The sequence below is a fragment of the Pocillopora verrucosa genome, chromosome 4 (assembly GCF_036669915.1).
Source record: "Pocillopora verrucosa isolate sample1 chromosome 4, ASM3666991v2, whole genome shotgun sequence".
Classification (NCBI taxonomy): Eukaryota; Metazoa; Cnidaria; class Anthozoa; order Scleractinia; family Pocilloporidae; genus Pocillopora; species Pocillopora verrucosa.
The window spans coordinates 16,943,994-16,968,544 of NC_089315.1; the positions used below are offsets into that span (position 1 = coordinate 16,943,994).

The window sequence follows — 24,551 nt, forward strand, 5'->3', positions numbered from 1 at the left end:
TGAGGCGTTTTTAATAAAACAATTTTTCCACTTCGCTTGTTAGATATGAAATGATTATCTATCATTTCATATCCAAAGCGCACTCATAGAATAATTGTTTATTGTACATTAGACTTACAATGAAAACTCTGATTTATCGAGACTGATCAAAGTTTTCCTAGTTTCCATTCTCCTCGCCGTTTAATGTCCTTAGACTTTTGCAGAAATAAATTATGAAAACATTAATTCCTCTCTTTCCTTACTACTCATTCGTCTCGCAAATGATGTTGAACTTCAACCTGGTCCTGTTGGCTCCTCTAGTTCACACGACATCCTGTCTGATCTTCGGGATTTGTCAACGAAAAATGGGCTTACAATTATTCATCAAAATATCAGAGGCCTCGTGGCGAACAGGGATAGTCTATGCCAAATGATCGATGATTCCAAGCATATAGACATCATATCCCTCAGTGAGACTCATCTATCGGACAGTGAAGAGGCTCAAGTTCAACTGGATGGCTATACGTTCATTAATAGACCAAGGAAAACAGGCAAAGGTGGAGGTGTGGGAGTTTATATCTCCTCTTCTGTCCCCTTTCATAGAAGACTAGACCTGGAACGCGATGGAATCGAATGTATCTGGATAGAAATTTTATTTCCAAAATCTAAGGGTATCCTTATTGGTTTTATTTATCGCCCCCCGAGTTCTTCAAAGCATCTTTGTGCAGATTTTGAAAATAAACTGGAGTCGATGCTTTCTGCTGTATCATCTGAAAACAAAGAATGCATTTTGACAGGCGATATCAACTGCAACTATTTGGTAAGCTCAGACAACAAAGAACTGAAGGCAATGCTATTGTCTTTTGGCCTTAAACAGCTAATCAAGGATCCCACGAGGGTAACGCAAGATTCAAAAACACTGATAGATGTGATTTACACAAATCGCCCTCAGAATGTTTATAGTGTTAAAGTCATTCCCGCCGGCTTAAGTGACCATGATATGATTGGTTGTGTCCGGAAGCTGCATAACCATAAATTCCAGCCAAGAACCATCACCTGTCGAAACTATGCTAATTATGATCCTATATCCTTTTGCAATGATTTACGGTCCAATAGTTTCACACCTGTCTTTAAATCCTCCTGCGTTAATGAAGCATGGTCTTTTTTGAAAGCCATTCTGAAAGAATGTATTGATAAGCATGCGCCAGCTATAAAGAAGAGGATCAAAGGGAAACTCAGCCCATGGCTTACACAGAAGGTAAAGCAAGAAATGAATACCAAAGATCAGCTTTTGAGAAAAGCGAGAAAGACAAATCGTGAAATTGACTGGTCTTCGTACAAGCGCCAACGAAACAAAGTTAACGGTATGGTAAAAAATTGCAAAAGCAGGTATCACCGTGAACTCTTAGAGGAGACTGTGGGTTCACCTAACAAATTTTGGTCAGCTATTAAAAAACTATACCCTACAAAGTCTACAAAGGAACCAGGAGCAGCTTTTCTCGTTAATGAAGCAGTAGAAACCGACAAAGAGGTTATTGCAAATTTGTTCTGCAAATTCTTCACTGATGTTGCGCGATCTCTAAAAAGAAAGATCTTCCCTCTTTGCAATTTTGTCTGGAAAAGGCCCCTTACAATAGACACCCAGCAGCCGCTAGAGAACTTTGAGTTTAGATCAGTCTCGGAAAAGGTTGTCTTTAATGCATTAAAGAGCCTTAAGAGAAATAAGTCCTCTGGCCTTGACAACTTTCCTTCTGGAATGTTAAAGGACTCTGCTGATATAATAGCCAAGCCTCTCACGCATATAATTAACCTGTCTCTCGCAACAGGGTCTGTACCTACTGACTGGAAAGCGGCTAAAATTGTACCACTTTTTAAATCTGGTTCAATGGCCGAAATCGACAATTATAGGCCTATTTCAATACTTCCTTCAATGTCAAAGATCCTGGAGAAAGTGGTATTTAAGCAGCTGATGGCTCATTTTGAACAGAATGGTCTACTTTCTCATTTTCAGTACGGCTTCCGTCGCATGCGCTCTACTGAACTGGCCGTTACTCATCTTACCGATGTTATCAGAAGAGAAGGTGAGAATGGTAACCTGACAGGCTGTGTTTTCATCGATCTATCCAAGGCGTTTGACACCATCAGTCACTCTGGCCTCCTGAGCAAGCTTTCAACTTACGGAGTTCGTGGAACAGAACTCGCATGGTTCACTGATTACCTTTTCTGCAGATCACAAGTTGTCCAATATAAAGGCGTGCTATCAGAACCTCAACCCATTCTCACAGGTGTTCCTCAGGGAAGTATCCTGGGTCCTATCTTATTCATTATCTTTTTCAACGATGTACATAAACCGCTTCAACATTCGAAGATTATCACTTATGCCGACGATTCAGTCATCTATACCTCTTCTAAAGATATTGATACTATACAGAGAAGCCTTAGCGAGGATATGAATAACCTGTGCGAGTGGTTTAAAGACAACGAACTGATCATTAACCTAAAAAAGGACAAGACGGAGTCTATGTTATTTGGAACAGCTAAAAGAATCAACCTTCAAGACAAGGAACTTAAACTTTCTGCTAATGGGTCACTCATCAATAATACCTCTACCTATAAGTACTTAGGTGTTCACCTTGACTCATCACTAAACCTCGCATCACATTTTGACCGAATCTATAAAAAAGCTGCAACCAGAATCAATCTCTTGCGATCAATTCGTCCTTTGATCGACCAAAAGTGTGCAGAATCGATCTATAACACTATGATCGCACCTATCTTTACCTATTGCGGAACACTTGGTCTTAGCTTTCCGGATTACCGAAAGGAAATGATAAAGAACATCGAACGACGAGGCTTTAAAGTTATCGGCAATAGTTCTTTTAATCCCCCATCCGTGAACAATTTGATCAAGCGTAAAAGCTGTCTGTTTGTTTTCGACTGTCTCCTGAATAATGTTTGCACACCCTTTAAGAACTACTTCGAAAGGCTGGTTCATTCTAAGGCCACTAGGAATAACGGTATATCAGTGAAATTACCCAAAGTTCGTTTAGAATTTGGTAAAAAGAGCTTCTATTACCAAGGAGCAAAGACTTTCAACAACCTGCCTGCTGAACTAAGGTCGTTAGATTCGAGACTGAAATTTAAGAACAAATTGCGAGATTATTTTAGTTAAATTCTATCTAAACGTGGTTATAGGTATCCTTTTCAGAGCATTTTTATTTAATTTTTAATTTTTTTTTTTTTTTCATTTTATTGTATGCTTTTCTAGACCTTAAGATCAATGATTATATCTTGTTAAATTTTATTTTATTTATTTATTTATTATTTTTGACAGGACCCCAAGGACAACAGTGTTACACACTGATGGGTTTTTCAATCCTGTATAAAAATTCGTTATTATTATTATTATTATTATTATTATCAAATTTTGTTTGAACAGCTTGCCTTCCTTGTTACCTTAGTATCGAGTTTACTTGATTGCGGGTACAACTAAAATTTATCTTTTCAAAAAGCACTAATACACCTCAAAGAAGCCGTGATTACCTTGAAATTGTCATGTAAATAGCGTCACATATTTGTCGTTAAACTGTCAGTGTACTCAGCCATCACCAGATCTTCTAGCTGCAACGTAACTACTTAAACCGAATCATAAAATCTCTCATGCAGGACAAAGTTTCCCCCTGATAGTGGAAATTACGAGTAAAATATCAAGTTTCATCTGAGGAAACAGAACATAGAAGTGCTGCTTTTAATGAAGGAATTGCCGTTAGCCAAATCATAGAACTTTCGTAAAGGACAAAGTTGCCTCTTGATAGTGGACATTACGAGTAAAATATCAAGTGTCATCCTTATATACCTGAGGTAACAATTCTGTTTGAACACTATAAAGTTTAACTCATGAAGCTTTACTTACCAGGTACTTAACCTAATGATTCCCTCGCATCATGTGAAGACAGTATCAATTTAGTGAGGTAGAACACCTGAGAAGAGGTGTAATCGGGCTGCCTAGGATTTCACCCACTTCTCAGCAATTTTTGTTCGTCCAAATTTTGGTATCTTAGATCTGAGGGTTTTTCCTTTCCAAGAATGTATTACATTTCCGCTGAAGTTACACGTTTTTCTCAGAAATTCAGCGGATGAAGTCCCTTTAAGGCAAGGACAGGTATAGCCTGGCCCTATTATAAGACTATGTCAGTGGTTGGCAGAAATTCTGACGCACTTCTCGTTGCTAGACGCTACTACTGTAATGTTTTGAAATTTGATAAAGGCCGAAAAGAAAGGTTTATGTATGTTTCCTCAATGTCATGTTTCTTTAAGTTGCCACGGACCTCTGTTCTTTAATTGAAAAATGTTCCCGCATGTAACATAAGAAAGATTCATATTTATTTCTATTTACATCAGTGGTAAAAATGTCGTGGACTCACGAGGTTGCGCCTGGTGAGTCCGCAGTAAATTTGACCACTGTGATGACGAATATCGTAGTCGATTAGAGTACAGACCACGCTACACCACTTTCGCCCATGTATTATTCTCTATTTTATTTTGATTAAACGCTTCCTGATTCTAACATAAGAAAGAATCATATTTATTTAAATTGACATCACAGTGGTCAAAATGCCGTGGACTCACGAGACGCAGCCGAGTGAATCCGCAGTTAATTTGACTACTGTGATGACGAATACCGTCGTCGATACTAGACCACGCTACACCAATTTCGCCTATGTATTATTCTCTATTTTATTTTGATAAAAACGCTTCCTTCAGTAATAATTTCTGCTTTATATTTAGTGGTTGTACGCTTTATTTAGCTGGATTATTCGTATTTTAAAGCACAGTTAGTTGACATTAACGAGTTTTGAGCCGAGTTCATTAGAATTAGAAGCGTTTTTTATTTGACGAAATTTTAGATTCTAACACCTTTAAAATCCAAGGTGTTCGTTACAGTTACCAAACAAGTGCTGCACATTTCCTTCCCTTGCATCGTAATTAGCGTCATTATTATTACAGCAGGTACCTCGGTAATTTATCCAAGAAAAGGCGAGACTTCAGGTCAATTCCATCTACAACAGAACTATTGTTCTACGCAATACTTAACGTCACTAGCTGTGTTCTTCGTGAAATCTTGTGGATAAGTATTGACTAGATTCTGAAAAATTGAGCTTTGAAATTTTTACACCGCACTTTTTTGGTTCGGCCAGCTCCTCACCAGTCTAAGAATGATAAGGCAACTTCAACTACAACTTTTAAGAATGAGTCATTGCGAAAGGGCAATATTTTCCGTCGAGGAAAAAGGTGTTGATTACGCAGAAATTGAGCAGGTGTACTCCAATTAGAAGGTCTAATTCGATGCTCCAAACAGCTTAGCCGCGATCATTCTCCTCTTACGACAGCTTACCTCGATAGGTTATATTTTAGTTCGTCAAAAGCGATGGAATATCGACAGACTGCGATTTAAGAGAACTTTGGTTATTCAAGCATATGGGAGAAAAAAAGTAAAACTATTATTTTTTTTAGTTTTGGAGTAAATTTATCGTTAAACAAGCCGCTACAATAATCATTAAGAGGTTTTAACTTCACATATCTGTAAGCTCACAGCTTTTAAATGTTGACGTATTCCATAGGCTCTAATAAATGATTCAGTAACTGGATAACGCCATCAGCCAAACTAAATAGAGGATTAACCTTTGCCCACGTTTCTTTCCTCAGAACACGCTGCAATATTGCAACAAAAAAAACCAAGTCATGGACGGTAGGAGGACGCGGAACACGTTACCCAAAGAAAGCAAAACCTGTGATGCGCCAGAGCCCATCTCGAACACAATATTTTTAACTCTTACTGTATCTGCTGCACTATCAGCCATAGTGGGGAACATACTCATCTGTATGGCTGTGTATAAAACCAAAACCCTAAGAACACCCGCCAACTATCTTCTTGTCAGCCTCTCTGTTGCAAGCCTTTTGTTTGTTCCCGTGTTGGGGGGTTACTCCTTTTCTTTCACCATCAAAGAATGCGATCCGAGGGCTAAAACCTTGTGCAAGTGGTCTTCGAAAATGGATTGGATTTTATTCTGTGTTGTTATGCTTCACTTGCTGTTCATATCGTTGGATCGATTGTTAGCCATAAAACAACCCATGAGGTCTGTGGTGCAAGAAGACATTCAAATATTGTTGTTTGGATTGCTACTTTGACTTAGCACGCCAGAGAGTACTTTTATTCCCACCGGTCCAACCGGGTAACTCGAGTCGGCGACTCAAAAACAGCCTTCCAGCTTAGGCACTGACAGAAGGGGGCACACTTTACATTCTATTCTATGATAATTACGTGAATGCATTCTTGTCTCCACTGTGTAAAATCTCTTTTCGTATTTACTTCAAATTTTCCGGGATAAGAGTAGTTAAAATAGAATTTTGTGCACATTCTCACCCTTTGATCATAATTTAACCATCAAATTAAGCCCCCACGGTTGTTTCGTATCCAGTCGTTTCGCACCCAAATACAGTAGATTCGTACCCAAATTCGAGTCGGTTCGTACCCAAATCGCTGATCGATTCATACATTTATTCGAAATACTCCACGCACAAGCGCGTGAACAGACGCCCATCTTTGCCTACGACAATTAAGTAGAGTCAAGCGAGTAAGATACAAAACAAAAAAAAATTTTGTGTATAGCCTTGATATTCTTAACAAAAACAACTTAATTATTTCCTGGCGCAAGGTGAGTGTGATATTTTTAACAGGAAAGTCAATTTTCCATATTTGACTTTTTCTTAATACGAACAACTCGTGTCAAACTAATATTTTTTTCCGTTTGTGAACGTCAAAAATATACTTTACTAATTTGGGTGCGAAACGACCGGTAACCGAGTAGATACGCCGGCGTGGCATTGACGATGGTGGATCCATTTCTTCCATTTCTAGAACAGCTTATTTTAGTGATAGAACGCACCAGTGGAAAATATCCTTGTTAGTTAACTTAATTTTCCAAGATTAACTTCGCAACCCTTCCTAGCCAAAATGCGACAAGAAGCAAGCAAGTGAAATCTGGTTTGGAGGCTACGATTGAACGACAATTCAACAAAGCCACTCCAAACCAAAATGATTGCTTATTGGAGGAACAAACTGGAACTGAAAACTATGTCTTTCATGGTTATTTCTCCTTTTCTCAACAGATACCCTGTCTTGGTGACTACAAAACGTTCGCTCGCTACAATTACTGCCCTGTGGGTCGTGGGCATCTTAGAAGGCGTAACACCGAACCTGATCAAAGAAATTATAGGAAAGGAAGGCCACGCACTTCTGGAGCTAGCGTATGGTTGCCCCCGAAGCAGCCTTATTCCACGGGAAGCTCGCATACAACCCATAATGCCTCATTACCTTACTCTCTTGGCAATAGTTATCTTGGTGCCCAGCGGTATCATGCTAGTTTCACATGCGTGGATTTTCATGATCTCCTTTAGACAGTACAGACGAATAAGAACACTAGAGGACGCTTTCTCGCGAAGGCATGTCACTGAATTGCGCGCCGCCAAGACCGTAGCCGTCATCGTGTTTTCAGCGTTGGCTTGTTTCGTACCTGTTCTCGCTGTGACTCTCATCACAACATTTGAGCCGCCCAGCGGTAACTCACTGAACGCTGGTGAAAGGATTGTTAAGTTCAGACTCTTTCCAAGTCTAAAAATTCTGTACTTGTTAGCAATAAGTTTGAACCCGTTAATTTACGCTTTAAAAAGTGAGCCTTTCAGGCAAGCAATCAAGAGGACAATTCGACCACGTCGTGCAATCTGTCGCCCAAACCCTCCAGGGAACAAGTTCAATGAAGAGCTTGCTGTTCGAAATTAGCTTCCAGTCTTCCAAAACAATAGGCGAATGAGGTCTAGTCAGTTAGAAACCAAATATCTCACAAAGTCAGTAAGTAACTTTTTTAAGGGGGGGGGGGGGGTGGTAAAATTTAAATTGACCTAAAGAACATACAGTGGGAAAACTATTTAAAATAAAATGACGAGGAACGATTTTAGATAAGAGGCATTTTTAGAGATGAGTCTGAGAGCTTCGTATCTCCAGTTATCGGTGAGTGCAAAAGCATTCCTTAGGGTAGAAAACTTGTGTTTATACCAGGTTATGGGAATCATAAAACAAGATATTTATGTATGCAATGCGTATCTAGAGTTAGTTATGACTCAACTTGTACAGAGAAGTCACCATGTTACTGAGTGTAAATCAAACAATGTCATTTCATGTAGTTTAGTCGTAGTTTCATCGATTTGTTATAATTTAATAAAGCCGCATAAACCAATCATAAATGTGTACATGAAAATAAGCTCAATGGCCAGTAAACAAACTTACTATTTCTTTCATTGTATGGAGGTGAGGTGAAGAAAACAGGAAGTGGACATAAGGGAGAACATGTCTAAAACAACAAGCTAGAAATTTCAGATTCATCGATGTTTGTCACCAAGTCTTTAAACCTTGTTACGATCAGGTATCTGAGATGAGAGTACATTTCTTAAAAAAAGAAAATTCATATTGCATATGTGCCAAGTAGCCCATATACTACGGGAGCTTATTTTCAGTTTCCATAGAAACAAGACATACCAAGATGGCATGCCAGTGCCCCACCCTAACCATACTCGTCCCCTTGCGAGTCAAATCCCAAATTAGTGAAATGAGGTTTGGTAAAACCTGGCCTTGAGTAGAAAGAAGCAAGGTGAGAAAAGTGTCTTGCTTTAAGTACTACACAATGATCCTTGCCACACTTAATTGTCAAAATAAACAACCTCTTAATGATTATTGTAGCGGCTTGTTTAAGGGCCTTTTGAATCCAGCTGTGCACGAACCATTGTATTACTTGGATACTGTACAAAAAGCAAAATAATCAAGAACAAAACCAAAACCACAAAAAGGGAGAAGTGGCCATTATTTTGCTTTCCCATACTAAAAGTCCCCTGGAATGACTGGGCATCAAACACAAGCTTGTGAATCAAATCACCATGTAAATCTTTCATGTCACCGAGAATAAGCCTCAGGAAAGAATATTTCCCTCGATACCCTGCTTCCTTCACACTCCAAAGTAAACCGATACATTTTGAAGGTAAAAAGCTTTTCCAATTTGTATTTTATTTTTCTTTGCTTGGCATGTCTACCACCAAATGGATATGACATGACTCTTTTACAGTCCATGGCAATGCTCAATATGCCCATATGCCAGTTTGAAAAGAGAACATAGGTAAGACTGATCGGAATGATTTAATGTCTTTCCTAGGCTATAAAATAGTAAAATACGATACAATACAATACAATTCAACAACATTTCTTGACCTCTGATCAATATTATGAAACATCACGTGTCTGAAATAATCCACTCATGAAAAAAAAAAAAGGCTCTAATATCTCCAGTCCTGCTTACTTTGATCAAGGTTGTTTTGCCTTCATGTTTGACACAGGTCTTGGAAGGATTTCAGTTAAAATGTTGAAGTTCTGTTTATAAAAAAGAAAAAGTGTAGGTAACCTTTTATCAATAGATACTAAGTTTGAAAGACCTGAGTGGGGTAGTTTTAAGGTCGATTAGTACGTGCACACCTTGATCATAAAAGTGATCTATGAATTGAAATACATGTAATAATGTTCATGATGATGCTGCGACAGCCTAAATGGAGGGTATCAGTGCCCAGAGACGAGCTTTTGACAATCACAGTTGCTAAAACCTTCTCTCCTATCGTTCCTTAAATAATCATTCTGCATGACAAGCTGAAACGCACTGATCAGACTGTGCAATTACAGACCATGTAGCTTTAAGTTACGAAAATTTTTCATAATTAATTACATACCACAAGAGCAAGATAGAACATTCCCAGATATGATGCAATGCCAAGTGCTAGAAACAAATCAAAGACGGCTGGCTTCACCCTGAAAAAAAAAACAAAAAAAAACATACAAAATTCTACAAGCTGCATTTATAAAAAGACATGTGACATGTAAATCAAATTGACTTGGTCAAAATGCAGCAATTCCTTAAACAAAATTAAATGAGAAAACACCATTTTTAAATAATTAAATTCAGAAAGTTCTACTCTAGTGGAACAAAACTTCTGAAGTAATTGTTTCAACCTTATTTGGAGTGCAATGTAGTTGTCATGTTTTAAACCTACAAGAAAACCACCACTCAACTTTTTCAATAAATATTTCCTCAAGAAGTTTTTTTCCCATAAAAGATCTTTCATAGATATGCATTGGGTAAATCAACACTACACAAGGACTATCTTTCAATTCCCATTTCTTACCTGTATGCAAACATCGTTGCATCAGGCCGGTCATAAAAGACAAACTCGGGGTCCCTAAAAACATGCACATAAAACAATATAAATAAAACTGGTTTAGAAAGTCTTAAATGTTTGAGAGATTTCTAAAATGTTACATGTACAGCAAACAAAGAGGTGCAGAGAAGAGAACTGTGACCTCAATCACACATGCATACTGTTGACATGGTAAAAATGGTGAAGTTCTGCACAAAAAAGTTTGGTGTTTCAATCTCAGTATGCAATGTGCAAAAATTTCACATCAAATTTTCATTGACTTTTATAAAGCATCTCACCTTTTATCAGCTTTTGCTGAGAATCTCTTAACATCTTTGACAAATTTTGAGAAAGTCTGTGAATGTAAGTAAACACATTTCCAATACATGTATACAAATTATATTCAAGGGTTTTATTACAAACTTACACTAATTTACCCGCTCTAATCTAATACCACATTTCATAAAAAAGAAACTACATCTGGGACCCAAATTGATCATTTTCCATCTCCTCACCAAAGAGCTTATTGATGACTTTATTTCCCAAGTTCTTTTAGCAAAATAGACAATAGCAAGAGTCAAGATCATTTTTACCTGCTCTAATCCAGTAAGAAATGGATGGTCTTTATGAAAAAGCTGAGCTGCCCGTGCTTGGGATCCAAGATAATCCATCCACGTTTTCACAAAATGTGAATCTACAGCCTGGTGAAATTAAGACATGAAATTCATATATTTTGGTTTGAAGAAAAACAAACATACATCAATAATTTTAAAATTCCTATCAGCTTCAGAGTCTAAGGTTAGTGCAAGTACATGTACAATGTAGCTTCAAATCAGGAGAAAAACATCACTGATCAAGGAACCATTCATCAAAATAATAAGCTGGCCAACAAGGTTCTGAAACAAGTGATAAAAGTGGTGAGCTTGTAACTATATGTAAATTGTATTTTGTTTTGTACCAAAACAATGAGGATATTATTTTTATTAGGTTTTTCAAACTGGAGCTTTACTGACTTTAAACTTATTGCTAACTCACCATTGAAGCACTGAACACTCTCATATTCTCTGGATAACCCTGCCAAAAAGAATACAAAATGCAACTGTTGAAACTAACCACTCACAGTATATAGCATTATCCTTCCTAAGGCTATACATGAACATTCAACTTCATTGCCTTAAGAATACAAGTACTCTTGCAAAATGGAGGTAAAAGGTTGGGTCCCCATAATTGTTGACCACAATCCTCTTAAAAAAGATAAATATGAAAAGCATATTTAAACTGGGAAGCAGCAGCCAAGAAACACAAAAATGATCACTCAAAACAAATAATAGTCACCACTTGCTAAGTTATTGAAAATAAGAGAGCAATGAAACAAAACATTAACTGTTCTTATGGTTTTGGTACCAGATCTCTGAACTGCAAGGACTCTGAAATGGCCTATTGCCACTTAAGTATAAATATGTAAAAGGAAAGAGGCTAACAAAGCCTGAAAAAATGCTTAGGGGCAGTCTTTAATCAACTCCTAGCCAACCCAAGAAAAATGAATACAATATGACTCCCAGTCCCTCCATGCAACAGAAATTAATATTAACCATGGCAGCTAAATGTACATGTAAAAGTACATGTATGCAAGTGAACCTGGTTCTGTACACAATCCCAACCTTTTTGTGATCACAATTTGCCCATTTAGAGATCACCTTTGTTGTTAAATTAAAAACATGTCTGGCCAGAACTTCAGCAATATACTCTACATTGCGCTCTAATTTCCCATCATTCTTAGAAGATCTGAAAATAAAAAAGGGGAAAGAAGGTCACATGTATGTCAACATTCACATCGCCAATAAAAGCCAAAGATGACCACAAAATCAAAAGTTTTAAAATGAAAAGTGCTGTCATTATCATACATTATACCGTGTGGTTCTTTTTTGAAAAAAAATATGCATACTGCAAATCATCATCATCTTACATGTTATAACTAAATAAATATAAGTATTTTTATTGTTGTAATGTACTATTAAAAGTAAAATGTACATGTAATAAGTGAGTATTGTCCTCTATCAGAAGCGATCATGTTTGTCCAAGAACTGGGGTTTATTAGAGAATAAGACCAGTCAAACAGAATTTACTTCTTAAAAAAGAGTTGCTTATCTTCAATGATTGATGAATGTCTAATAAGAGAAACTGTACTGCAGCACTATTTAGGAATATAATATGAAATTGCAGTTTTCAGACTGCAAACTCTACCATAGTTTAGAGAACTGACCCAACTTATAATTACAAAACGATGTTAACCACAAAGTTATTATTTGAAGCACTTTGCACACTTTGTGAGTTCAATTTACATCTAAGTTTATATTTGTTCTTCAACACTTGAAAACATTATATATTGTTATAGTATTTTACATAGTTATAGTATTTTACATAGTTATAGTATTTTTTATTTTTATAGTATTTTACTCTGCTAGCGGGTTTATATTTGTTCTTCAACACTTGAAAACATTATATATTGTTATAGTATTTTACTCTGCTAGCGGGTCAGAGCAGAGCTAAACCCCTAACTTGCAGCCATATTAACATTTCCTCCTAAGTGGAGATGCAATTAACATTCAATGGGCAAACCATTCATTTCATACCAGGACATAAACAACTCACTTCTTTTGTATGTAAATAAAGAGTTTCCTCCCAAAAAGTTATAATTCTACCTAGTTTTTCAGAAGCTGGAGACAACATGTGATGTTGACAGCTTAAGTAATATAAGCAACTAGTGTCAAATATAAAATACATGTACATGTACATGTTTTGGTTTATGTGGGCTAATTTTTGGCAGCTACAACAAAACAAAAAAAGGCCAATAAAAAAATACAAACAAAAGACAAGAAAATGATGAAGTAATCTTACCTAACATCAAAGATTGATGACCTTCCTAAAACTTGTGGGTCCTCCAAATGAGATAATGTACCAGCTGGAAGACGCTGTGTGTGCAGAGAAAATCTTTCATGTTCCCATGACAATGTCTCCTCTGCCAAGTTAATTTTCTTGTGGACCATAGTAAAGTTGAGTTCCTTGAAAATTTCTTTTGCTACCTAAAAGAGTGATGGAACATGATTCAAATTAATTGATACCTTGATTTAACAATAAATGAGAAAAATAAGAGAATCAAGAACTGCTAACATCAGTTAGCATCTACACCTGCAACTGCCCCATCACTATTTTGGTTGCTATGGAATGTGAAAAAAAATAAAGTGACAAATTTTGAAGCAAATGCTACCAACTGGCACCTCTGCACTAAGTGGTTATGTAGCAACATGATGAAGTGTTGTGTTTTTTGTCTACAGCTTGACTGAGATAAACATTTGCACAAAATATCATAGGTATTGTGGTTACAATTATTTTTTACCTTTTTATTGCAATCTTTTTACAACGTTAGCTAATAAATACATTGGAGCTCTGAGTAGTTATATTCATCGGAATAAGTTGGAAATTGACTTACCATTTTAAATTCCTGTCGGATTGAAGAATAAGATACTTAAGTTAATGAACAGTGTCTTAACTCACAAAAAGTAGAGCCTACATGTAGATATACAATTATAGAGCTGATGATGACTTTCTGCAGTGGAGTTCATTCAATCTGAAACTTTGGACGTATTCTGGGTGTTGTCTTTGTCCAATTCATCATGGTTGTTGACTCTGAGTAACTTTTACCTTACAAGTCCAATCATTTGAAATGGTTTTCAGATGGTTTGATAAGATAGAAATTTGCTATAGTCTGCATGGCTATTATAGTCATCCTTGTTTTTCTGACAGCTTCTGCAAACACTTTAAGGTTGTATTTGACTCACTCTGAGGGCTCATCAAAATGCGGTATGACTCAAAAGTGCTCAGCAATACTACACACCAACAAGTGTAATAAGATATATTGAACTCACCTCTACTAAAGAAAATGCAGGAGTTCCTTCTTTAGGAGGTTTAGAAACATGTAAAAACATATGATCTGTCTTCCCAATGCTATCCAGACATAACACATAGTCCACATCACTGAGTACACTTGTTTCTGTTGGGACATGCAAATCAACAACTCATGAAACAATGGTCCAAAAGAAGTTCAGTAGTGTCAGAAATTGATGGTTTGATCCTTAGAACCTAAAAGTGATAAGTGTTTAATTTCTCCTCACAATATCACCCTTGACTCGCACATTTAAGTCACCAGAATAAAGGAAATGACCACTAACTAAAGAAACTATTGATTGTTGAAAAAATTCTCCTAATCAGCTCCTTAGGATATATGGTGAACAAGATGGAGAAAACCAATACTAATGGTTGGGTGCGAAGGGTGAATTCTTGATACATTTAGTGCATACAGTTCAATTCTGATTTTTTGAACACTCAATTTTCTTTTCACCACGCTTGACCCTTGTGTACACATATCTACAAGTACCTACCTGGGTTATCCAGATTGTCTTCAAGCCATCTTTTTGTCCCTTGATAATTGAATTTTCCTCCACCAGACAGAAAGAACACCAAATTATATCTTTATAATGTTAAGAAAATTTACATTATCAGGTAAACCAGTAGGTTAGAAGACTTGTTTCTACATCCAACTATCAAACAGTAAGTGTGCTACTTCAAAAGAGTATTCAGTAATTAAAAGGACACCTTGCTTGCATTCTAGGATCTGCATACAATCTGAAAAAATCACAGAGAATGCATCAAAGTTTACCCAACAAATGGAAATTATATTGATTGCTGTTGTTTGAAATGTTCTAGCATCCTGTTGTCTGAATTTAAAATTTTTGCTGCAGGCTTTACTTTCTCTTCTACTTGAGGCATGTAAAAATCAGCCCAAAAAAGTTTTTGTTTTACATACGTGTACAACTGTAGCCATTATGAGGTTTTATTACATATTTGAGGCACAGACTGTACATGTCTGAAGATGTACAATAAGTTAAATTTCATCAGCATTTGGTAGCAAGTGTGAAAGTCAATTCCTCAAATTCAGTCTTCAAAGCTGTATCATGATGCTGTGTGTTTTGCAATGAAAGGATGTGCCATGTTGCATCCTGTTATTTTGATATTTTTTAAATGAAGTAAAGTATGAATCAAATTTCTTACTAACCTTGAAAACAATCTTGCCAATTCCAAAAGAGCCACAACTCCACTACCATTATCATCTGATCCAAAAGAAATACTCTAAAAAGAAAAAAGAGATTATATAAACACGAGATAAAATATTGCATACATTTTAAAATATTGCATACAATTGTTCATGCACTAACTATCATTGCACTTCAGATTTCATCAATTATTGGTTTAAAAACACCTATTATTATAACATTAATTGTTTCCTTTCTACCAGCATAAAAGTATCACCTTGATACAAAAACTCAGGACTCACAAATCCTTACTAGGGTCATTCCTCTGAACAGCTACAGTACATGTAAACTATAAAGTTTAAGAGCAAGTCTTAACATTCACTGCGAGTTAACAATTGCCTTACCGGTGCTATGCCAAAGGCATCATAGTGAGCTACAACAGCAATAGTGGGTAGTTGTTCATCAATTCCCATTCCTGACAACTTCCCCTAAAATCAACACCAGAAAAAAAACTCACAAAACTACGCATGAATCTCCTGCTGCTAGAGGCTAGAGCAGCAGACTAAAATGAGCAAGTTAATGGTTTAAAAGTCAGTTTAAAAGTTCATGTAAATCTTGTCTACTCAAATCAAAATAAAATCACCTTTAAATAGAAATCAAATCATAGTGTGTTCTAACAAAATAAATGCACTCCATTTATAAAAAATGTTCAAAATGTTGCAAAGTTCTCTTCCACTCAAGGCAATTCATCTGCACAAGAGTGGCTTTTAACAAAGCTTTTGTTCTCCTTTCCCCTCTCGGCTCAGATAAGGCATGGTATATAACCAAACTGAGTGCGATTCATGGAGAAAGGATTTTCAAATAAAAAAAAATATTGATAATTTTTTCAATCCAGAGTCCACTAAAATTTTGTTTTTCAAAAACATTTTCTCCAAATTTGAGTTGTAAAAATCTGTTTGTAGCTGTGAGTACAGCTTATACACTGGTATATACAGTAATTATGTATTAAACAGTAAATCAAAAATTATTCTGAATGATACCTGTAAACTTGTAATAGCTGCATCTTTAATCTGTTTGGCTTCTCCAACATTCACGACCATTTGGTATCCACTAGCTGATGCAACTCCAAGTAAAGCTAAAATCACATAGTCAAGAAATATCAACTAACATGTAAATTGTTGGTAAAAACTCAAGGACTACCAAAATCATTGCTCTCTAAACTTGATCATACAGTAGCTACATGTATAAAAATGTAATACAGCTCAGTTATGGGTACATTAGGAATTCACCTTAATGTTTCACCAGTAATAAAAGGGTCTACAAGTATTAGTTATGACTGATAAGGCCTGGGTGTCCCCAGAACCAACGAGCTGGACTTTGGGCTCAAGCCCTTGTTGTGTCCTCGAACAAGACACTTTAACTTTCACAGTACCTCTCTCTATCCAGGAGTACAAAATGCTAGCAGCAAAAAGTCTGAGAAACTGAGAAAGATGTTGTTTGTCTTGCCAAAGAGTCTCTATGGAGAATTAAACCCCTTGAATATTGACAGAATGCTACATACTTCTTATTCCAGGCTCCTGAAAACTATTGTAGCTTGGAAGGACTAACCTTCTGACTCATTGGCTACAAGTGGTTTTGTCTTTTTACCAACAACTCTTATTCTGCATCTTTTGCCTTTCCTTACCTGATCTAAAAATACAGAATTTGTTACATACCTTCAAATGCTGAACCAGCCTGGTCACTGGTCACAGCTGTTTTGATATCATCATAAATTTTTGATAACTCTTTGTCTTCATAAGCAAAATATACAGCCACTGGAACTTCAACAGTCATAAGATCTCTCTCCAGTTGCTGCCACTCCTAAGAAAAAAGGGGAATGTTCAAAATACATGCAGGTTACTCTGTTCAACATTTTGAGGGCATCAGCAACTCTACATGTCCGAGATACATGTACATGCACTCTTAAAAAAATTTGACCTGCATAAAATTTCCAGGGGTATACATATACACACAGTGTACATAAATTGTTTAAATAGCTCTTACTTCTCTATATACTATGAAGGTAACTTAGACAACTTTCTTAGATAACTTCATTAAGAAACTGAAATGATTTTAAACACTTCACTGCTCAAAAAGGAATTCAGAGTCAACTCCTTTTCCTTGAACAAGTATATTTGCATGTCTGAAATAACCACAAAAATGAAATTTTGCAGTCTCCTTTCACCTAAACTTGTAAAGTAATAAACTGCCAATTACTGGCTATTGTTTATCTATCTCCTCTTGCCTCATATTCTTGGAGAAAAAAAAACCTTGAAACATTGCATAGAATTGATTTAAATTTCAAACAAAGAACAAATCATCAGGCACATGTTGAATACTTCTTTAACAAAATGGACAGAAACAATAACCTCAGTGAAAAGCCATCCAATTAAGAGTATTACTAAGCATCAATACTATGCTCAGCATAGTACTGCGAGAATGAAAATGGAATTCAGAAGGAGTCAAGTTAGTTTGCCAAGATGTTCTTCCTGACTCCATCTTAAAGGGTAGTTAAGAAGCAGATTTTAACAGCAAAGCAGGCCATCAATTAAACTCTTTTATAAGAATTTCTACCTCCAACTGTTCAAGGGAAGCCACAGATGTATTTTTTGGGAGCAGAATCAGTACTGCCCCTGCCCCAAGGGTTTGTACAGCATCCTTAAATTTATCAATGGTGAGATCTGATAGCCTTGTTACCACACAGCGTCTTGTCAACATATCAGAGGTCAGGGGTCGTGCTTCCATGTTTACCAGTGAGCTGCGAGATCCTATGATGTAAAAAAGTTCATAAGTTTTGTCTACCCTTTACTCATTTGATATAATTTTTCTCCTTTTTCATGAATAGAGAGTACACTGTGTGACCTGTAATTAATTACCTACAAGTAGAAATAGTCTCATAAGTAATGTTTCTTTTGTTCCAGCCTTCTATGAAGATTAATATTTCAGGAACAAATGAACACTGATATGGTGCTTCACAAAGGCACATCCTCTTTCCACAGAGATAATCCCATCCCTACCATCTGAATACACAAAAGATTGCTCACAAGCACTATCCTTCTACCCCTTATGGTGCTAGAACTCCATTTATTTTTCTGATGAAAATCTCTCCAACCCATCACAAAAAAAAATCCTCATTTAGTATCAACACAACGACAGACATACAAGTGAAGTTGGTGGTCTTTTCTACTAAAATCTATGTTAAAAGATTGACAATTATTTTAATTAGAAACTGAAGTGAATCATATGACCTTGGTAATGATTTGCTCGGGTCGTATGGACCATAAAATTGTCGTCCAAATACTGAAAATGGGGAGAACTCTATGTACTCACCGTAAAAAAATATATAATACTGTCACATAAGAAATTTTTGTACTAAATTTATTTGAGATTTTCATCGAGAAAGCGTGAAACAGGGAGTGTGCATCATGTACATGCATACGGTAAATGGGACCGTTGAAGAATACTCTGTGAATAAATCCACGAATGTTCTTCTATTGTATTGCTTTAGGATGAAAGATTCAGCATTATTTTTGTATTAATGATTTATTCATCGGTGAAGACTTACCGCTTTGAGTTTGGTGAAGGTCAAATTGTTGCATTCTGAATACTGGAAACTCGTGCGCGGCCATAACAGGTGAAGCGGGGCCACTCAGTAGAACTATTGGTACCACAAACAGAACTGATATGGAAACAGGAAAGTTCCTGAATAGCTCCAGAAAATCAGGTACGTTCTCCCACATTTTTATCACGAGATATTCGCGAAAACAAACTACTGAAGTATATTGCTGCCCGAAGTATTCGACAAAACCCGCTCACGAAATCTCAGACGCTTCTTAAGCGAACACGTGGTGTTACATGTAAGCGGTTATCTCACCAGACCCAGACTCCTGAAGTTAACGGTTACTTGTTCAATTGTCAAGAGATTGGGAGCTAAACAAATAACAACCCTCTTGTGTGCTCTGTCCTAGTGTTAAATACTTAGGAAATAGCATGAGCACGAAGAAGCGTAGGGTAAAACTCCAGATGTAGCAAATCTTTCAAAACTTAATGCCATGGTAACATCACAGTGGCTAGTCATGGCCTCCATGTAATCATGAGAGGCAGCTTGTGGTGATCCTAGGGGAGGGCCCAGGGGCTCCACCACTCCCCCCATCAGGGTTTTTTTTTTCACTATTTGACTGACACCAAAATTCTGGCAGCATCAGGATCTCTTGTAACTACACAAAATGAACTACTTAGAGTGTATTATTTTGAGAGTATTTCTTAGCTTGTCTAGCTGTAGTTAACAAATAAAACATTTGTGTTTTCTGCATCAAACTTCAGGTCCCTCCTTATTGAAATGAATTCCTAGATCTACATGTACCCCTGAGAAAGACGACAGGCCCTGCGATCAAGGTGAAGTCCACCTTCACTGTGAGTTTGTCAGAACCACAGGGTTTAAATATCATTGAAAAGCTACAGAAAAAGTAAGAAATTCATTTCCCCAAAACTGACACAATTAAGCTGGCCAAACTTTTTTCAGTATCTTAAAGCAAGCTGTTTCAACTAATCAGACCATATTCCATCTTGCAACATTGTAAAGGAAGTTTTCTGAAATACTGGACATTTTCCAGGGTTTAATATAATTACACGAAAATTTACAAAATGGGGGAATGTTCCATGAAAATGCACCCTAGGTTCCTGATAATCATTCCTAATAACTGCCAACATTCTCTACTAATATAAGATGGTTGACCATAGAAATTATATATTGCAAGTTGGAACCACAAGTCCAACTGTGAAAATCAGCTCGGAGCACAGTACTAAATAATGGAAAAATGGAAAGGTCAACTGAACACACTATGCCTTATCTATCCACAGTGACTATATAACAGCCTGAGGACAATTTCCACCGACATGTATGCACCAGGCAAAATATAACATAGATATTAAACCTTATGTGTGGATGTTTGAACAATTTCAAAATCACTAACAAACAAAGAGGAACAAAGCTTAATAAGCAAGATTTATATTCATTCACTACAGAAGGAGAATCCTATGAGCAAGAGTAGACAAATAAAAATAAATAGACAAAGGAAAATGTACAACAAACTGAATCATGACAAATAAGTTATTTTGCATTTTGTTTTACAAAGCACAACATATGCAAACAAGTTTCAAACAGCCAGGCTGTAGTATCAACTATCACTAACTTTTTATCATTGCATCATTTCTCACTGTTATGAGCACAAACTATTCCAGATGGTAAATGATTATCATAACTAATTCTAAATGCACCACATGATTCTTATTATGGTTTTGTTCTCTTCAGTCTGTTGTTTAATTCTGCAACCTGTGCTTCCACTCTGTCAGGTAACTCAGGGTCTGAAAAGTATTCTAAGAAAAGGAAAAAATAGTACAGTGTAATTATTTGACACCATCTGAAAATGTTGATAAAGTGTTGTTTTAAGTATGGCATCACCAGGAAAAAGAGCAAAAAATTTTGAAACGTATAATTTCTTGTTCTTCTCTCTAGTGAAGCCATTTAAGTACAGCAATTCCTTGCTTGCTTGGGTAATTATGGGGCAATCCACTCAGGATGTATAAATCTCATAAATTGAAAGTACAGACAAAATAAAACCATTCCATAAGGCTTCTATTTTTTTGCACATACATACAGTAACCAACCAAATAGTGCCCTCTCTCTGCAAGACATTCTCACAGTAAATACTGTGCATCAACTCAATGGAAACAAAGGCCTGCTAATGGATCTATTCCAAAATCATTCTCAACATGCGAGTAGCATTCATGGATACAACACCAGATAATTATGCTTCCAAACAAACTTTGTATAAACCTAAAGTATGTATTAACTCTGGAAAATAAACAACTGCCAATACAACAACTAATCTCTAGGACAAAATCCCAGTAGTACAAGTACATGTACATGCTATGTGTTCAGGAACTTACTTGAAGCAAATTCTCTGACATTCTCAGGTCTTTTTTGCAAGATACTCCTACAAATCAAAATCAGTAAAAATCAGTGGAGCAAAATGACTTATCAGAAATTAGTATAGGTAATAGCATGATTTCAAGTGCAATTTGGTGTTAATAAGCATGAATAAATTTTTCAAAGGCAACAAAATGGCATGAGCCGGTTGGGCAAGTGTAATTTGTATTATTTGAAAAATTTACAAGTGCTTTCTACACCAAATTGCAAGAGAAATCATGTTAGTACTTGTTTAAAATTTACATCAAAAAACATTGCAGAAAGTCAAGACAGACAAAATTTTGAAAGCGTTCACGTACATTTTGTAATTTTGCTCTAGCATTACAACTTTACATTTGTGTTACAACTTTGCTCTTGTATTACATGAGAATGCACTTGTTTTCAGCCAATCAGAAGTGCATAATTTTTTCATCTACATTATTATATACTAAACAATTATTAGTCAGATCAATTAATGAGAAAGCACTGAGCTAAACTTTTTAACAGACATAAACCCTTACTTCCCAGATCTCATACTTCTGCAACACAATTCTTTTGGTGCTTCTTCAGAGAATTTGGTATTGGATCAACTGCTAATCCCCTAATTGATAGTTTTCTTTATTCTCATCTCATGTCTGCTTGATATTGTATTGATATTGTGAGGAGAAACTCTGTCTTGGTCATATAACATGTGATACAAAGTTGCATTTCAGTGAATGTTCATTTAAAACAAGATAGCTGAATGTTGGGAAAAAATCAGACAGTCTACATTTCAGGCTACAGAAAAAACAAAATTTATAATTTTGAGCAGTTTGAAAGATTTAAAACCAAAAACACTAAAGGTTTTAGTGAACACATAAGCTCATGTTGTGTATGCGTAAGTGTCAAGCAGTAGTTCTTCCAAGTGGAATGAGGACGCTTCTTTTTTATGAATATCTCCAATTAATTTAATGGATACTCACCCTAAAAATCCAGTAAGAAGACAAGATACCTCTGGATGTTCTCGCAAATATCTTTCATTTTCAAATCTTGTTTTTATCTGGTCATGAACAAAAAATAATGATATGATTTTAAAATTATAGTTACACCTGACCATCTCCGTTTATTTTCTTCTCATCTCAAACGAAAAGTTACCTTAAACTCGTTAAGTTTTTGTTGTTGTTCTGGCGTCAATGCTCCAACGTCATTTTGTTCCATTCCATTTATTCCAAACATCTTTTTCTCCTCCATTTTTCGAGTGTTGCCTTTTCAGTCTTGTGTTTGCTTTTCACTTCGCACCAGTTCTCCCGTTATCAAACGACGTTTTTACATCGATCCTTGACATTTATCACAAGTGTTCCTGTTTACTCATAAAAATGTCGCTGGAAGGGAAACTAATCCATATCTGAAGATTTGTGTCAGTTGTTTGGATAATTCCTTCACGTACAAATACATGCACTCTGAATTAGTTGCTTAGGAACCGCGTCAAACATGATTATTCCTTTCTTGGGGGTGGGGTTAGGATCTTGTTTGCTTTATTGTCTTGGAAAAAACACCTCCATGTTTCTTCATGCTTTTCTGTACAAATTGTTTCCTACTAAGAGAAGTAAGCAAGGGTTGCAACGAGCATTGTGTTTCCCCTAATAATGAATCTGGAGTTTCGATAGGAATTCCTGCAGGGTCTCACACGGGATACGGGCTAAGTCCCGGCGCGATGTCGAGATGGCCCCGAGCGGGATCTTAGCGCGACTAGGACGAAAAAAATAAATGTCCTTACGGTATTTACGTACAAACTTTTCAAAGCGATAAAATGTTAAATTTTTAATATTAAAGCATTACATCGCAAGATAATTTTTTGCGAATGAGTATCTTTTGTTGGCAATTAAAAAAATCTACAAAATAAAGTTTTTTAAATTTTTGGGGTGCGTCGGTTTTGCTTCTCTTTGTGATAGCTCTCCGGAACTGTACCAGAAAAACTTTTATGGTAAACAAATGGTTAAATTTAGTCCATTTTTACGCCTAATGGCTGATTTTTTGCCCTTTCACGGCTAAAATTTAACTCCACTGAGATCCTCAACTGACCAATATAAACTTCCCATAACTTAATTCGCTCACTAAACAGAATATCAAAATATCTGCGTAGATATTTTATATCGAAGTTTAGCAGATATTTGTTTACTGCACTGAACGGCATTTTATTCTAATCAGTGAGTGTTTCGGTATGTTTCTTACTAGTTAAAATATTTGAATAGCACTATAACAGGTAAAAGTTTTCACCGATAGTCAGAGTGCTGCCAGTGTCCATAGGTAGATCTAAAGCTCACCCTCAGTCGGTTGCATTATCTGTATTTCAGTTTTGTTTTGCTCGGGATATATCCCTCAAGTCGCAGTGGATCCCCAGATCGCTGAATGAGAAAGCTGGTCAGCTCAGTAGGTTTCTCGATAAAGATGATTGGTCTCTGAATCCATCTGTTTTTCAGCTAGTGTATGCCAAGTGGGGCCCCCCCCACAATCATTGTTCATTCCAGAATGGCCCTCGTCGTTTTTTTGGCCTTTTCTACGCTAGGGATGTTAGTTTAAGCCGTTCGTGGTAGAAGTTTTTTCCCTCCCGGCGATAAGCAACCCTCTACTAAAAGGGCCAGGACAGAAGCAAATTTATATATCACGTGCTTCAGTCTTTCGCCGCTGCCAAAAATTCATGTTAGCTTTACGCTTAAATTTCCGGTGAGTTTTCTTTTCTGTATCCGCGTAGCATGTGAGCGAGTCTTAATTGGCTTGCATAGTTTATTATTTGAATTTTTTGATGTGTGTGTTTGTGCTTATTTGGTCCGCGTTTTTGGTCTGAGTTGGCCCATATTTTTGGTTTGGACAGTGTTTTTGGCCTAATCTGGTCCATGTTTAGACCTGATTTGGCCGTATGCGTGACTTGATTTGGCACGTGATTTTGGCCTTAATTGGCTCATATGTTTGGCCTGATTTGGCCCGTGTTTTTGGCATGATCTGGCCTAAGTGTTTGGCCTGATTTGGCCCGTAATTGTAACCTCGTTTAGCACGTGATTTTGGCCTGATTTGGCCCATGTGTCGTGGCCTGATTTCGCCTGTGTTTTTGGCCTGATCTGGCCCATGTGTTTGGCCATATTTGACCCGTAGTTGTGGCCTGATTTGGCACATGTGTCGAGGTCTGATTTCGCCCGTGTTTTTGGCCT

The 24,551-nt window shown here is 36.6% G+C and overlaps 3 protein-coding genes across 3 annotated transcripts; 1 reads left to right on the forward strand and 2 right to left on the reverse strand.

Moving 5' to 3' along the window:
* Nucleotides 1-5,686: 5,686 nt before the first annotated feature.
* LOC131775581 (adenosine receptor A2b-like) lies at nt 5,687-7,819 on the forward strand. Its single transcript, XM_059091700.2, has 2 exons — nt 5,687-6,116; nt 7,150-7,819. Exons 1-2 carry the CDS (start codon nt 5,722-5,724, stop codon nt 7,817-7,819), a joined length of 1,065 nt encoding a protein of 354 aa, XP_058947683.2. The 5' UTR covers nt 5,687-5,721.
* Nucleotides 7,820-9,204: 1,385 nt separating this feature from the next.
* LOC131775551 (BOS complex subunit ncln) lies at nt 9,205-19,252 on the reverse strand. The gene is made up of 18 exons (XM_059091667.2): nt 18,964-19,252; nt 17,973-18,166; nt 17,075-17,219; nt 16,400-16,494; nt 15,764-15,847; nt 15,383-15,456; nt 14,923-14,952; nt 14,709-14,797; nt 14,196-14,320; nt 13,760-13,771; nt 13,168-13,352; nt 11,967-12,054; nt 11,305-11,343; nt 10,863-10,970; nt 10,569-10,624; nt 10,258-10,311; nt 9,805-9,883; nt 9,205-9,454 (listed from the first exon to the last, which is right to left on the reverse strand). The coding sequence occupies exons 1-18, from the start codon at nt 19,136-19,138 to the stop codon at nt 9,389-9,391; spliced, it is 1,698 nt and encodes a 565-aa protein (XP_058947650.2). The 5' UTR covers nt 19,139-19,252; the 3' UTR covers nt 9,205-9,388.
* Nucleotides 19,253-19,403: 151 nt separating this feature from the next.
* LOC131775552 (RIIa domain-containing protein 1) lies at nt 19,404-22,801 on the reverse strand. Its single transcript, XM_059091668.2, has 4 exons — nt 22,501-22,801; nt 22,329-22,405; nt 21,348-21,394; nt 19,404-20,774 (listed from the first exon to the last, which is right to left on the reverse strand). The coding sequence occupies exons 1-4, from the start codon at nt 22,594-22,596 to the stop codon at nt 20,689-20,691; spliced, it is 306 nt and encodes a 101-aa protein (XP_058947651.2). The 5' UTR covers nt 22,597-22,801; the 3' UTR covers nt 19,404-20,688.
* Between the last annotated feature and the right edge of the window lie 1,750 nt (nt 22,802-24,551).

What these genes read in the sequence shown, in the direction of transcription:
- LOC131775551 (XM_059091667.2), bottom strand. Translation starts at nt 19,138, where the DNA reads ATGTGGGAGAACGTACCTGATTTTCTGGAGCTATTCAGGAACTTTCCT. An exon ending in TTGGCAAGATTGTTTTCAAG is followed by an intron (nt 14,953 to 15,382) that starts GTTAGTAAGAAA and finishes TGATTTTTTCAG; the next exon opens with ATTGTATGCAGATCCTAGAA. An exon ending in TTTTTAATTTAACAACAAAG is followed by an intron (nt 11,344 to 11,966) that starts GTGATCTCTAAA and finishes TCTTTTTGGCAG; the next exon opens with GGTTATCCAGAGAATATGAG.
- LOC131775552 (XM_059091668.2), bottom strand. Translation starts at nt 22,596, where the DNA reads ATGGAGGAGAAAAAGATGTTTGGAATAAATGGAATGGAACAAAATGAC. An exon ending in AAAAACTTAACGAGTTTAAG is followed by an intron (nt 22,406 to 22,500) that starts GTAACTTTTCGT and finishes GTTCATGACCAG; the next exon opens with ATAAAAACAAGATTTGAAAA. An exon ending in CTTCTTACTGGATTTTTAGG is followed by an intron (nt 21,395 to 22,328) that starts GTGAGTATCCAT and finishes TTTGATTTGTAG; the next exon opens with GAGTATCTTGCAAAAAAGAC.
- LOC131775581 (XM_059091700.2), top strand. Translation starts at nt 5,722, where the DNA reads ATGGACGGTAGGAGGACGCGGAACACGTTACCCAAAGAAAGCAAAACC. An exon ending in GCCATAAAACAACCCATGAG is followed by an intron (nt 6,117 to 7,149) that starts GTCTGTGGTGCA and finishes TTTTCTCAACAG; the next exon opens with ATACCCTGTCTTGGTGACTA.